This window comes from Megascapheus bottae, chromosome 1, assembly GCF_031878675.1.
Source record: "Megascapheus bottae isolate mThoBot1 chromosome 1, mThoBot2.hap1, whole genome shotgun sequence".
Lineage (NCBI taxonomy): Eukaryota > Metazoa > Chordata > Mammalia > Rodentia > Geomyidae > Megascapheus > Megascapheus bottae.
The window spans coordinates 21,497,318-21,513,915 of NC_143509.1; the positions used below are offsets into that span (position 1 = coordinate 21,497,318).

At 36.5% G+C, this 16,598-nt stretch overlaps 1 protein-coding gene across 4 annotated transcripts in view; it reads right to left on the reverse strand.

Moving 5' to 3' along the window:
* Positions 1 to 16,598, reverse strand: part of Zbbx (zinc finger B-box domain containing) — an 88,647-nt gene that overhangs the window by 11,255 nt on the left and 60,794 nt on the right. For all 4 annotated transcript variants that reach the window (XM_090338521.1, XM_090338504.1, XM_090338514.1 and 1 more), the window contains 3 exons: positions 12,024 to 12,180; positions 11,379 to 11,495; positions 4,952 to 5,206 (listed from right to left, as the gene is read on the reverse strand). In XM_090338521.1, coding sequence (XP_090194647.1) covers positions 4,952 to 5,206; positions 11,379 to 11,495; positions 12,024 to 12,180 — 529 coding nt within the window. The remainder of the gene's footprint in view (positions 1 to 4,951; positions 5,207 to 11,378; positions 11,496 to 12,023; positions 12,181 to 16,598) is intronic.

Below are 16,598 nucleotides of genomic sequence, written 5' to 3' on the forward strand. Positions count from 1 at the left end.
TCAAAAGACACAGAACAGCAGACTGGATTAAGAAACACCACACATCCATATGTTGCCTCCAAGAGACTCACCTCACTCCAAAGACAGAAACAAATTCCAAGTGAAAAGATGGAAACGAATTTTCCACTCCAATGCACCATGCAAAAAAGCAGAAGTAGCAACCAATTTCTGACAAAATTAAGTTCTCAGTAAAATCAGTACATAAAGAGAGAGATGGCCATTATATATTAGTAAAGGGTACAATCCATGCCCATAATATTACAGTTTTAAACGTTTGTCAAACAAACTCTCTTATAATTATAGAACAAAATAGACTCAAACACAATCATAGTGGGAGATCTCAATACACCACTCTCAACAAACGACAGGTCAACTCAACAAAAGTTAAGCAAAGACACCATCGACTTAAACGACACCATAGCCCAGCTGACCTTAACAGATATACACAAGGTCTTCCACCCAACGGCAAAACTTTCTACATTTTTCTCAGCAGCACATGGAACACACTCCAAAATTGATCATATAATAGTTCATACAGAAAACCTAAGCAGATACAAGACGACTGATATAATCCCATGCATTCTATCAGACCACAGTGGAGTCAGACTAATTCTGAACAATGCAGTCAAAGTCAAAAAACATTCAATCACTTAGAAACTGAATGACACACTTCTGAATAACTCCTGGGTAACAGATCAAATCAGAAAAGAAATTTAAAACTTCCTTGAATGTAATGACAATCAAGAAACATCACAAAGAAACTTATGGGACACAGCAAAGGCAATTCTAAGAGGCAAATTTATTGCCCTAGGAGCATATATTAAAAAGACAGAAGAAGAGCATGTAAATAACCTAAAAAAAACTGAAACACCTAGAGGAGCAAGAAAAACAAAAATAAAATCAGAAATATCAGAGATTGAAATAAGATCTACTATACAAAAAAATTGATAAATCAAAAAGTTGGTTCTTTGAAAGAGTCAACAAAATAGACCCCTGGCAAGATTAATCAAAAAAAGGAGAGGGGAGACTCAAATAAACAAGACTAGAGACCCCACAGGAACAATAACAACTGATTTCCAAGAAATTCAGTCCATAATGAATAGGTACTACCAGGACCTATATTCAAAGAAACAAGAAAATCTAGTAGGAATAGATGATTTCTTAAATAAATATACGCTACCCACACTGAACAACGATTAGGTAAACAAATTGAAGAAACCAATCACTTACAATGAAATTGTAGAAGCAATCAGGGAAATGCCAACCAAAAAGAGCCCAGCTCCACATGGTTCACTGCAGAATTCTACAAGACGTTTAAAGATGAAATAACACCTATTCTCTTGAAACTCTTCCGAGAAATAGAAACAGAAGGAGCAATACCAAACTCATTTTATGAAGCTAATATTACTCTCATCCCCAAACCAGGGAAAGACCCAACAAAAAAAAGAAAACTACAGACCTATCTCCCTAATGAACACAGGTGCAAAACTCCTCAATAAAATATTAGCCAACAGAATCCAGAAACTAATTTAAAAAATCATACACTATGATCAAGTAGGCTTCATCCCAAGTTGCAAGGCTGGTTTAACATTTGCAAATCAAACAATGTAATACATCGCATTAATAGAGCTAAGGATAAGAATCCTATGATAATTTCTCTGCATGTGGAGAAAGCATTTGACAAAATACAACATCCATTCATGTTGAAAGCTCTAAAAAAATAGGAATAAGAGGTACATTCCCCAGAATAGTGAAAGCCATATATGAAAAACCTACAGCCAGTATTATACTAAATGGTGAAAGACTGGAACCATTCACCTTAAAATCAGGAATTAGACAGGGATGCCCACTCTCTCCACTTCTCTTCAATATATGGCTGGAACCCTTAGCCAGAGCAATAAGGCAAGAAAAGGACATCAAAGGGATCCACATAGGGACAGAAGAAATTAAACTATCCCTATTCGCAGATGGCATGATCCTCTACTTGAGTGACCCAACAAACTCCACTCCCAAACTTCTAGAATTAATAAACTACTTTAGCAAAGTGGCAGGATACAAAATTAACCTTCAGAAGTCAGTAGCCTTCTTGTACACCAACAATACACAAACAGAAGGCCAAATCAAGAAAATGATCCCATTCGCAATAGCCCCCAAAAGAATAAAATACTTAGAAATACACTTAACCAAAGATGTAAAGGAATTATTCAATGAAAACTACAAAAGCCTAATGAAAGAAATTAAAGAGGACACTAGGAAATGGAAAGACATCCCATGCTCATGGCTAGGGAGAACCAACATAGTGAAAATGGCTATACTGCCAAAAATGATATACAAATTCAATGCAATCCCCATCAAAATCCAAAGACATTCTTTACTGAAATAGAAGATATAATTGAAAGATTCATATGAAACAAGAAAATAGCCAAAACAATTCTAGGCAAAAAGAGCAATGCTGGAGGTATTACAATACCAGACTTCAAACTCTACTATAGAGCCATAATAACAAAAATCGCTTGGTATTGGCACAAAAACAGACCAGAAGATCAGTGGAACAGAATAGAAGACCCAGAAATAGAACCACATACCTATTTGACAAAGGAGCCAAAGATATACAGTGGAACAAACACAGTCTATTCAATTATTGGTGCTGGCAAAACTGGGCAGCTACATGCAGAAAACTATAAATTGACCCTAGCCTTTCACCATGCACAAGTATTAACTCAACGTGGATCAAAGACCTCAATGTCAGACCAGAAACCGTGAAACTGCTACATGATAAAGTAGGAGAGACACTGGAACTCATAATCACAGGCAAAAGATTCCTGAACAGAATCCCAGGGTCACAACAAATTGGAAAGAGACTCAATAAATGGGACTACATAAAAATAAAAAGTTTCTGTACAGATAAAAACATAGTCGCAAAAGTAGAGAGACAACCAACCAACTGGGGCAAGATATTCACCAATACTACATCTGATAAATGATTAATATCCAGTATCCACAGGGAACTCAAGAAATTAATCCCCTCCCAAACCCAATAAACCATTCACTAAATTGGCAAGGGAACTAAAGGGAGACCTATTAGAAGAAGAGATTAAAATAGCAGAAAATCATATGAGAAAATGTTCATCATCCATGGTCATAAAGGAAATGCAAATAAAAACAACCCTAAGATACCACCTTACCCCAACAAGAATGGCCAAGATTTTGAACTCAGACAATGACAGTGGCTGGCGGGGTTGTGGAGAAAAAGGAACCCTACTACACTGCTGGTGGGAATGTAAACTAGTTCAGCCACTCTGGAAAGCACTGTGGAGGTTTCTTAAAGAACTGGAAATTGACCTTCCCTATGATCCCACCATACCACTTCTGGGCATCTAACACTGAACATCATAACCGAAGATACAATAAGGACACCTGCTCAGCTATGTTCATCTCTGCACTATTCACAATAGCCAGGCGATGGAAACAATCCAGATGCCCTACTGCAGATGAATGGTTACAGAAAATGTGGTATATATATATATGCAATGTAATTCTACGTAGCCAAAAGACAAGATAAAATAATAGCATTCGTAGGGAAGTGGATAAATCTAGAGTGAATCATGTTGAGTGAGACAAGTCAAGACCTAAGGAACAAAAGGCACATGGTATCCTTAATATGTGGTATTAAATACAAAGAGTACAAGAGCGAGGACTCAATATCTGCATATCCAAAGCTATGGACATGGTAATGGAAATATAAACATAACTATATAGATATAAAAACCTATGGTTCTATAGACATAATGTTTTATTTTCTAAAATTAATATGTTTCTATGACATACAAACCCTTAGCCTAATTTTGATTGTTCTAAATACTAAGTCCCAGTGATTATAAATAGAGATTCCTTTTTGAACACTCATTTGTTAAACCTGTCATTTAAAATATGATGTAAAAATCAATGTTAATAAAGAAAACAGGGGAAAAAATAAATTTAAAAATTTAAAATTAAAAAATTAAATAAATTCTATGGGAAAGACAATCATAGTATATTGTTGTTAACATTTTATTTTGATCACTGTACTTTACCAACAGAAATTATTTTGAGGATGTATAGCAGAAATATTTTGATGATGTCACCATGTCTATTACTCTTTGAAATAGTCCAAAAAAGGAGTTCTGAGAGGAGAGAGAGAGAGAGAGAGAGAGAGAGAGAGAGAGAGAGAGAGAGAGAGAGAGAGAGAGAGAGACGCGCACACACACACAGAGACGCAGAAAGAGAGTTGAAACAGGAAATGGATAGAGAGTTTTCATATTATTTCTGTGTTACTTGCAGATTTTCCATAGCTTTTCAATTACAACAAAATAAAATGCTACCAAAAGAGTCACAGAAAAAATTAAAGCAATCCCTTTAGGAGACGACTTTTCATTTAAGTTCCATAATAACACTGTCCAAAACAAAATGAACTCTCTACCTGACTTACATAACTGGGACTGTACATCCCCTTTATAATAATAATAGTAATGATAATAGTAAATGAAATGACAAAGAGTAGAAAAACTAGTAAACATTAGAATGTTTGTATAGAAGAAAAGCTGGAGATAATCACAGAATATGCAAAGGAAAAATTTAGCTAATTAAAACTATTGGAGAAAACACAATCATGTGTCACTTAAAGATATTTTTTCCCTTTGTGCTCAGGAAGTTTGTTATGCCATTGTTGGCATATTATGTGGGCTTAACCACTGGGGCTGTCAATGTCATGGCTATGAGGCCACATATTTTATACATTTTTTTCAAACTGGTATCAGACCATATCCAAGGAAACAAAACACAAAGGTTGTTTTTCAGTAAAAGAGAGGAAATCTTTTTTTTTGCATGTGTGTGCTTGTTTGTTTTGGTTATAATGTGAAGACTGAAGCAAAGGCATAGTTAACATTAGTTAGCATGAAAAGCATAGCATTACCTGCAACATTCCTCAACACATTCAATTCTTCTTCCAGAGAGTCTAAGGTTTGCAGATCCGCAGTGGAGTCTAAGGAAGGCTCATTGTATTCTGTTTTATCAATATATTCAATTTCAGAGATGGCAGAAGCGGCTCTGGATGACAGCCTGGTAGTGGCTGTGCTTGATCGAGGACGGGGGGAGAAAAGGCAGGAACTTTTCTTAACAGAGTGGGAAAGTGGCAAATTTGCTGAGGAAGGGCGCTGTGATTTCTGGACTAGAACAAAAAAAATTATACATATATATTAGCTGAGTGCTGATGAAATGAAATCCTAGCTACTCAGGAGACTGAGGTGACAATCAAGATTCAAAGCCAGCCTGAGGAGTAAGTTCGGAAAACTCTAATGTCCAATTGGCTGGCAAAAAAACTAGGCTGGGGCATAGATCAAATGTTGAAATATCAGCTATGAGCAAGAAAGTTGAGTAAGACCATGGCCCTGATTTCACACTCTAGTACCATCACACACACACACACACACACACACACACACACACACACTCATCTTTTTAATTTTCCAAGTGAAATTTTAACAATGTAAAATATTAGCCTCCTTGACTATAGGGAAATAACCATGCACTGATGATTGTCTCATCTAGCTGACCACAGTATGATAATCTCAAACTCCTTTCCAGAAGTGACACAATAGATCACTTGAGTGTTTTTTTCTCTGTTCAGAAGACAGACTAGTTTTCCCTGATTAAAGAATGTTAGCTAATGCCAAACAAGTCCACTTTACACATCACAACACACAGTCTTCATGCCTGTGACATGATTTTAAGTTGCAAGGCAAGAGCAATCCCTGTGCTGGGTGGTGGGAGAAGGAAGGCAAATACCAAGGCTAAACCCAGTACCACTACTTGTGAGCCACCTGTACTGCAGGCCAAAAAGAGATGGGGGACAAAATACACTAGTGAGGAGAAAGGGTATGTCACTTCTCAACAAAACACAAGCTCCTAGGTGACTGAAGTCACAGCTCTAATCTCCTAGAATACCAGTTAATTCTCTGCTACCCCACAAGGTCATTCTCTGTACTTTTACAGGTGTAGAAACGCTGTGTTGACAGGGCTCATCAGGCTATTTGTGCTCAGAAACTATTCTGAACAAAAATAATTGACACCGTATATCTCCATAGTCACATAAGTCATATCATGAGTAGACATGTATATACGTGTATATAGAGATTTGACATGTGTACCTATGTATTAATCTATCTGTATGTGTGTATATACACATATGTATAGGCAAGGATAGGTCTATATTGTGCCTGTATATAACGTGTGCACATGTATGTATTGTATGTACATACATCTTTAAGTTTTTTGTTTTTGTTTTTGCAGAGATTTGGGATTGAATTCAGGGCCTCTTGCACACTTGGCAACTGTGTACCCACTTAAGCCATACCCTCAATCCTTTATTTTTGTTTGTTCAGATATGTTCCTGTCCCTGATCCAGACCATGATCCTGAAACTTTCCCCTGCTCAGCTAGCTGTGATTACTGGAAAATTCCAAGACCTCTGATTTCTGCAAGGGACACTTCTTAACTTTTGTCCAAACCAGGCTTGAGCTATGGGGTTCCTATCTCTGCATTCTTCCTAAGAATCTGTTTAATGCACAGAATCAATGGTGGTTTCCCATTTTATATACAGCATGCACAAAATCAATATTCCTTCAGACTACTAAGAGAGCAAATGTGCCACTCCTAGATGGAAAGCCCCAGGATCAAAACCACAGAAACATCTCCAGCCTGGGCTTATAACACGAATTCTCTACAGAACCCAAGGGTGCTGGGTCTGTGAGGAAACCACACTTCTTTTTGTGGATCTCCATCAAGGCAAACGTTAATTCAATTCAGGATGCTTATTAAAATAGGAACAAATGGAAGATGTTATCAGTAAGGATTGGACTTCTGCCAACCCAGGAAAACAGGAATTGAGGAAATTTTAAAATAACATTGATGTTGTTTGGAAAACTCGGCAATAGCTGAACTCTTCCAGCAGCATCTGGATAGCACAGCGACTGAGGCTAATTGAGCTCAATTGAGAAAAAATAAATATACACAGGGGATGGGTCAGACCTATGCTTTGGATACAGCAGGAGACTGCACTTCTTTCTTACTGGAAATGCACTCTAGTGCAGTTTACAGAAACCAAAACAGAGAACGAAATAGAAGCAGCTCCTATATGGTCCTTGCTTTTTCTTTTTTTATTGTTTCTGCTTTTTTTTATTATTTCCTGCTTGTTGAGGTAAGTAGATCTTTGCTGTCTTTAAATTTATAAGCTTATTAATGTTATTGCCAAGGTACAGATTGGACCCAACGTTAAGATGGCAATAATGAAAAATGCCATTGTTAAACTGACCATACCATAATAATAATAATAAATAGCCTCATGTGCACATTACAACCATAAAATATTACCTTTGGAATAACTTGTGCTATCCCTGGCAATGTAATCTTAGGAAATAATTAATAAGAATCCATTATGCCCTAAATGTAATAAAATACATTTTCCTTGGATTTAACTAAAGAATACGTGTTCAGTAGGTATTTAATGAAACTCCACTGAACACTAGATAGATAAAACCCAATAATATTAATGGGCACAAAAATGCTGGTAAGAATATGAAAAATATGTCACTCTCTGGATAGTATTAATGCTGCAATAATGGTCTTCTTGTTTTAAACATAACACAAACACTTGATGAAATACAATTCCATCAACATCATTTTAGGATAGTGTTTTAGTAATGTAAGAATACTATCATGAACCAAGAACTCAATATTTTAACCCTAAATGAAGTTTTCGAGTATTATTGTCTATTGATATTCTTGCTAAATCATCTCAGCTGAATGGCAAATGAACTTTTAAATGTTTTGGGCAGTTGGAAATGAACTGTGTTGGCAAGACCTCGTGGCTTCATCCCACTGACCTAGAGATCAAATTATGGCAAACCATATCTACCTGTAAAATTAAGGAAATGGACAGCAAGCTTTAAATTCATCCAACTCTTAAGAACCTGTGAATTAATACTCAGCCCACTTCAATTTTGAAGTTGGTTCTTAACTCCTAAACCTGCCAGCCATGGTATCACAATCAGGATATTTAAAAGTGAATGAGACATTTTCCTTATCCTCAAGTCTTCACTTTTTACTAACACTGTCTTTCTGAAGTACAGGTCTGAGTTTCGACACTCAGGAACACTGGTTGAAATGCGGCAGTGTGCCAGGTCCCGTTCTCCGACTGGAGACAAACCAATGAACAGGACAGGCTCATACTCATTTTCTAACCAAGTGACGAGACAGCAGGAAATATCTAAGATAATGTCAGAGGACCACAGTTGATTCCATGAGGAAGATGGAAACGACAGAGAGATTCAAGACACTAGCGTGAAGTAGAATGGTCTTAAATGTCCTCCTAGAGAGATGACACGGGTGAGTAGGGAAGAATTGATTACAGAAAGAAGGATATGAGGATGAGGCAGGAGGTCAAAGGACATCCTGCTAAGGACAGACCCTGGCATGAGGGACCAGAGAGGAACCAGTGTGACTTCAGTGGGGCAGAAGAAGGTATTGGAAGAGACAGGCTATATATTCAGGTGAGGCTTCTGTAGGAAGCATCCTTTCAAGCATCAGAAGAACATGATTCTAGTTATGGTTCCAACCTCCAGAAAGTATGATTCATGCTGCAGAAATGATAGGCTATATATAAATATATATATTAATAAATATAAATCATTTTGGACTATAAATATAGACAATTTACTCACTACCTGTAAATAGTAGAGCTACATGGAAATAAACCATAAGGAGGGGTTTGGGGAAAGTGCTCAAGGAAAATTGGAAGACAGGTGAGGAGTGGTGGTAACTGGCTAGGCTTCACAGGAACAAAGAGATGACATGGGAAGATTTGGGCTGGGCTGAGAAACAGAAATCAGCAGGGTGTACTAATGAAATCAGTGTTTCGGGGGGTGCTAGAGTGAATAGGAGCCTAGCTGGTTCCAAGGTCAGATTTGGTCTGTTTCTGGGACAGAGTCAGGAAAGTGGGGTGGGGAGGGGTAGCTTGTATCAAGGAGTACCAAAAATCAACCAATGAGATGCCGAACACCACTCTTATAGCTACCATATTTTTACATGCATTTTGAGATCCTACAGGAAGTGGCACAGTATCACAAGATAAGATTTCTATGCTTTTTGGCATATCCAGAAGAAACACTTTGTTCTACATCAGATCACAACCTCTGTCCAGAAATCCATTTCCAGATTCCCTACATGGTAAATATTATTTGGTTTACACTGAAATCCACAGTCTCTAACATCTTCTGTATTTACACCTTTCAGTGGCGAGGTCAGTATTTTATTATCTCTATTCCTAAAGACCTACCAAGTGCATGGCCAATGGCTCATCACTGTAATCCAATCCTAGCTACTCAGGAGATCTGAGCAGCCAGCTAGGGCAGATTGATCTAAGGGACTCACCTCCAATTAAGCACCAAAAATCTGTAAGTGGAGGTATGGTTCAGATGGTAGAGAACCAGCTTTGATACAAAAAAAACTGAATGGGAGACTCTGAGTTCAAGCACCAGCTTGAACCAGCACAAAAAAAAGAAGAAAGAAAAACTAGATACACTATCATTAATTATCTATCCATTTGCAAAAGTTCATCATTCATAGCCCTTTGTTATAAACTTTATCATATTTCATGCAGTGTAATTTACTTGTTTGAAAATCTATACAGCAGGTTTCCCAAAATATCAGCTTTGATCGTACAGAGTTGTTGGTAAGTGGAAATCATTGGGCTAGAGGAATCAGCTTATCTGACAATGATCAATAGAACATGGCATCCTCCGGATTGAATTATTCCAGTTGATTTGTTACCACTGACCTTGGAGAACCTCTACACTGGCCTCTATGTTCTTGGGACAGGACACAACGGGGTTTATGTTGTACTAAACCTCATCCCTTCTGACAGTGCCTAGTTGAAAAAGTAGGTAGACCTAATGTTTCGAATTGCAAATTATTGACTGTGACTGATCTGCTCAAATTGATACTTTAAAAGCATTTTTTAAGATGTGTGTTTACAACAAATTTCTCATAGAGCCAGGAGCTGGTAGTTGCCAGGAGCTTGTGGCTCACTCCTGTAATACTAGCTACTCAAGAGACAGAGATTAGATAGTGCATTTGAGCCAACCTGGGCAGGAAATTCCATGAGTCTCTTACCTCCAACTAACCACCAAAAGGGCAAAAGTCGAGCTGTGACTCAAGTGGTCGAGTGCTAACCTTGAGAATCAAAAAATCAGAAACCTTGTCCAGGCCTTGAGTTCAACCATGATTGCAGTATTGGCACACACAGCTGTGAGTGCAAGGTTGCATGCTCACATATACAATTTCACAGAGTATGCACATGCATTTAATTTAAACAATCCCTGGTTATTTGAAACAGTTCGTTTGGACTGCCTGTAAAGATGCCTGGATGTTTCAAGCTGCTTTAGCATTTGATGTGAAAATAGGTACGGAATTTTAAAGCCAAAAACATTTGTCATAAATAGATGCTGTTTCTATTGCAAAAAAAAATGTGTCTGATTAATTCTCAATCTAAGTGCATATAGAAATAGTCAAGGGTAACCAAAGAGATTTATTCATGGATTTTAGTCAAGAGAGACATATAAAACATATAGATAGATGATGGGTTGGTAGATAGGTAGATTAGATAGATAGATAGATAGATAGATAGATAGATAGATCTTATATATAAGTGTGTGTGCATGTGTGTGCATGTATATGTGTGTGTGTGCATGTGTACAATCAAATCATATGTGATTAAGTTTCTTACTTGGAGAAGCTTTAAACCAAAGCAAGACCCTATCTTGTTAATTTTCCTTCCCATTCTGTGAACTTTCTGGGACCAGGAAAATGTAAGTAAAGTCTTTATCCCCAGGGAAAAACCCATACTGACCACACACCCATCATATTTGTGTTAACATGCCTTAATTCACTAAGGCAGGATGTCTGGGATAAATCCAATACTTCTCCAGAGTTAAAAGAAATGGAGTATATATTCTATGATAATTACTCAAAATATACTGTATCTGGAATATCTAGAACTCAGCTTCACAAATAGAAATCCATTATGCATTATCAGAAAAAATAAATAAAGACTGGTAAATCTTTGGTGATTTATTTTTGAGAGGAATAATAAATGTTTCTTACCTTTTTGCTTTTTAGAGTCGGTTGGTTGATTGGTTGGATGGTTGGTTTTAGAAGAAAAACTCAGGACATTTAGTTAAAATAGATTATTACTGCCAAAACTAATATTCAGTTTCTCTATAAACTGCTAAGAAACAAATGATGAAATGAAGCAAGCCACCATTATGGCTTTCCCTCTGGTCTTACCCCTCTTTTGTGGCTTCGTACTTGGTGATGGGTTCCGGGTGCTCTGTAGAACACCCAAGTTATCCTCAGTGTCTGCACGCAAATTTACACTAGTGTCCAGGATCCATTCTCTGTCTCCTAGAATGGAAAAATGACGAGAAGATATCATTGTGAAACCCATCCTTCCTCATAGACCATAAGATCCGAATAGTACACCACATCAGGTAATACTAAAGAAGTTATAGATATCACCTACTCCCTATCAGAAGCCCAATGACATGGCTTTGCACAAACAGAAAAAAATTCTAAAATTCACATAGCAACACAAGTCGTATTAAATAGCCAATGCAAGCTTAGAAAACAAGAGCTAAAGGATTTACGTTTCTACGTCTTAACACATACCACGAAGATATAATAATCAAACCATGTAGTTTAACTAATAAAGGAGAATACAGAACCAAAAACAAAACCCTCACATAAATGGAGGAAAAAAACATATTACTTTTAATTGACAAAACTGGATACATCTATGGTGTAAAGCACAATGTTTTAAAATTTGTATATACACTAAAATGGCCAGGCCAAGCTAATTATCATACGCCATCAGTGAGAAATTTATTAGATTGGTCCATGGAGATCTAATTCCACATTTGCATTTGCATTTACCTGTGAGTGTAACCTCAGTACGGGAATGGTTGCTTTCTAAGCTTTCATGAGATGGAGGTAAGTTGAGTTTTTCATCTTTATTACCAGTAAAGAATCTCTCAAGTCCTTGGTATTGTTCAGTTATAGGTTTACTTCTGAGTGCTATTTCTTTTAACAACTAGGAAACAAAATGTTCAAAAAAATAAGTTTACTTTCTAACTTATTAAAACAAAGAAGAGCGTTTGTTTATTGGACACCTTCCCACATACTAGTACAAGTTCTGTTCTAGAATTTATATTCTAATTGTAGAGACATAAAAACATGACATTTATATACAAAATGTTCTGAGAAGCATATAAACCAAAATTATCTGCAAGTGGCCATCAATCTAAGGAATACATGAGTTTAGGAAATAAAACTTTTCTGTCTTCTTTCTCTTGCCTTCTTTCATTAGTGACAGTATCTTTGAACTATTGTCCTTAGTATCTAAACATAAAGTAATTTCAAAAGATGAAATTATACTGCCAATTAGAGCATTTCTGATCTGATAATTGTCACTGAAAATATATGCAATTAACAAAAAATAATTACAAAGCAAGTGCATGACTGAGGCAATCAGAAAAGAAGTAACATAGAATTCCTTTAATAAGAAACAGACTAAGTTTTAAATAGAGGTTGTGTAAATTTGAAGATTAAGTTTATGCCAATAATCTAATAATTCATTCTGGTATGTCCTCTTGTTGAAGGACAGACTAGAAACAAAAATTTGAAAAGTATGAACTATCAGAGAAATTACTGGTATTTAACAATTCCCTAATTAACCTAATTAATACCCAAGTATTATCTGTGTCAAAAGACGAAACAATGCACAGCAATTTCTATAACTCTATGTAAATTTATAAATCATAAAATGAAAAGTATTCCAAATTAGTAACCAGTTATGCATGATATTCAAAGATAAATCCAAGTCTATTCTTCCAGGACATCGTTCTCATTTCCCCAAGATTTTGATCATCAAATACCAAATTTCTTGGGCTCTAAGGAAGCTCCTATTTGTATTATGTAACTGTAAATGTGGAAATATTTTCAAAATCTTAGAATATGCATCTGAAAGCTTACAGTGGTTGCATTTTCATTTTTGTCCAAGTACCCCAAGTTAGCTGTTGATAGTTTTGGAACTAGAACCAATCATACTCTTATTACACAAAACTTAATGCATGATCCCATAGAATGATCCACACCTCTCTTTATGAAGAAACAGTTTTAGTACCCAGATTTTGTCAGGAAACATAGAAGCCAACAAGTATCTTGCTTCTCTGATCATAATTATTTTTCTGGAACAGCATTGGCTTCAGCATGCTTTTTACTCAGGAAATCACTTTTACCAGGAGTAAAGAAGAAAAATGAACATTTCAAGTCTAATCCTAATGGATTTAATGAATCGTCTTGAAGAAAGAATTCAGTCTGGAGAGTGAAATGAGATCTCAATGCTTCCAGTGACCAGTCTTAGAAAGTTTGGTTCACAGGCCTCCTGAGGGTACCTCTGTCTTTAACTTTGTTACTTTCCTTAACTACAACTTACCAATTATTCATCATACAGATGGATCATCTTCCTCTCCACTCAGCCACTGAGTTTGAACCTTATTACAAAGAGTAGACATTTGTGTGTGTGTGTGTGTGTGTGCATGTGTGTGTGTGTGAAAATACTGTCACTAATTTTTACTCCTCTCTCACAGTTACACTGGAATTCATATAAATATTACTTTCTTTATAAAAAGAGCCAACTCTTTTGTACAACTACTTAAAATTTGTAAAGTTTGGGTTTAAATATCTGTATTTTAAAATTCTTTACTCAGGGGCCAGGAGTTTGGCCTAGTGGTAGAGTGCTTGCCTAGCATGCACAAAGACCCGGGTTCGAATCCTCAGTACCACATACATAGAAAAAAAAAGCCAGAAGTGGTGAGGCTCAAGGGGTAGAGCTCTAGTTTTGAGAAAGTCCAAGGACAGTGTTCAGATCCTGATTTCAAGCCCAGGACTGGCAAAAATCAAAAATAATTTTAAAAAATAGAATAAAGATAAAATAAAATAAAATTCTTTACTCTTAGCAAGGCACGGTGGCTCACACCTATAATCCTAGCTACTCAGGAGGCTGAGATCTAAGGATCAAGGTTCAAAGCCAGCTGGGGCACAATTAACCTGTAGAAAATAGGAAGTGGGGCTTGGCTCAAGGGTAGGGTGTTAGCCTTGTGCTGAAGAGCTCAGGGAAAATGCCCAGACTTAGGGGTAGAGCGGAAGCATTGAGCTATAGAGCTCAGGGACAGCACCCAGTCCAAGTTCAAGCCCCATGACCCACAAAAAAAAAATCCTTCAGTCTTTTTAAGTTGAACTAAATTGTGTATTATGTTCTTGATATACTCTTCCTATGTATTTTAAAATAATCATTTAAGAGTATTCATATAAAGTTTAAATGATTGTAAATGCTTATTAAATTGTGTCACATGAAAGGGTATCAATGTATGTGAATTAATGCACCTTCTATCTGGCAAATATCATGTAACCCTTTTACTAATTACAATAAAAAAAGAAAATAAAAAAAATTGTGTCACATTTATACTCTACAAGTTCTTCAACAATTAAACCGAAACATCCTATATTAATAAAGAGGTGTCATCCCTCTTAATGGAGTTTAATTGCTACATCACTTCACTTTATATAAACAGATATTATGTATCTGTGAGAATTTATAACACATCCTGTTTTAGAATAACAGAAGGTATACTTCATTTATAGATTTTAAAAATATTTATCATTTTACCATGTCCACTAAGTGTCTGGATTTTCCAGTTTTTGCTTTTGCTTTTTTTCATTTTTCTCTTTTGTATAACACATGCCTACGTTGGGTCTGTTATCATCTCTGATATAATTTATATAGACTTTGGTACCTTGTATATTGTATATATATTTATTTGTTTATTTGAAATAGGGAAGGGAAGGGAAAAATCCAGAGGAGTGGGAGGGAATGGGGGAGGGAAAGTGGAAGAAAAACATAGGAAGTGGTATCAATGTTCAAGAAGTAATATACCCACTACCTGACTAATGTGACTACAACCTCCTATAATCACCCTTATCATTTTAAAAAGTTGAACAATTAGAATGTCAATTTTGTTTCTTAAAAATTTACTCACATCCAGAAACAAGGACATACAAAATCCACTAGCACAATGATGTTCATTGCAGCACTATTTACCACAGCAAAGATATGGAACCAAGCCAGATGTCCCTCAGTAGATGAGTGGATCAACAAGATGTGGTATTTATACACAATAGTATTCTATGCTGCTGCCAGAAAGAATGACATTGCCCCATTTGTAAGGAAATGGAAAGACAGAAAAAATCATATTAAGTGAAGTAAGCCAGACTCAAAGGAACATAGGCCCAATAGTCTCCCTCATTTGTCATAATCAGTAGAAACCTTGGGCTCTCCTAGCAGAGATTTACAATAGAACAAAATCTAGAGACCTTAGGCCAAATTGTATGACACTAAATGTAAGGAACTCCAGGAGAACAAAACAAAAGCCATATAATGAGTGACTGTTGTCCTTAATGCACTATGTTACCTCTCATCTCTTTTGCCATCCCTTGGTTATGTCATATTGTTACAATATTTCACCTTGTTACCTGATATATTTTATATGTGCTTAATTGGTTATTTGAAATTGGATAGGGAAGGGGGGAAATCAAGATAAGCGGGGGAGGTTGGGAGGGAAATGGGGACCATGTCATAAGAAAGGGTATCAATGTTTGTGAAGTTATGCACCTTCTGTCTGGTGAATATAATGTAACCCTTCTATTAATCACAATAAAAAAAAGAACAAAAACATTTACTCACAAAAATAACCTCATAGGTTGTCTAAATTTTTTCATGAGGGAAAGAGTTTGAAACACACAGCAAATTATAAATTGTCAGCCAAGTAAGCCAGACTCAAAGGAACTTAGGCTCAATGATTTCCCTCATTCGTCATAATCAGTAGAAACCTTGGGCTCTACTAGCAGAGATTTGCAATAGAGCAAACTCTTCATACATGAGGACATATAATGTGAAGCTAATTGAAAGGACTTCCAGGATAGTGAAACAAAAGCCATATAATGAATGATTGTTGTCCTTAATGTACTATGTTGTCTCTCATCTCCTTTGCTGTCCCTTGGTTATCTCATATTGGTATAGTATCTCACTTTGTTATCTGATATATTGAACTTATTTGTATTTGGATATTTGAAATTTGATAGGGAAGGGGGGAAAACCAGGACGGGTGGGGAGTGTGGGGGGGGAGGGAAACGGGTACCAAGACATGTGAAAGGGTATCAATGTATGTGAATTAATGCACCTTCTATCTGGCAAATATCATGTAACCCTTTTACTAATTACAATAAAAAAAGAAAATAAATTGTCAGCCAAAGGTCCCTCTCTCCTGAGATTTCCATTTCCATTCCTCATGGTACCCTCATGGTCATTTCTCCTCTGCTGACCTTTAAGATTCTAGAGTCTCTGAAGGGGACTCAATTCCCATTGATGTCATCCAATGTCACCACATCTGT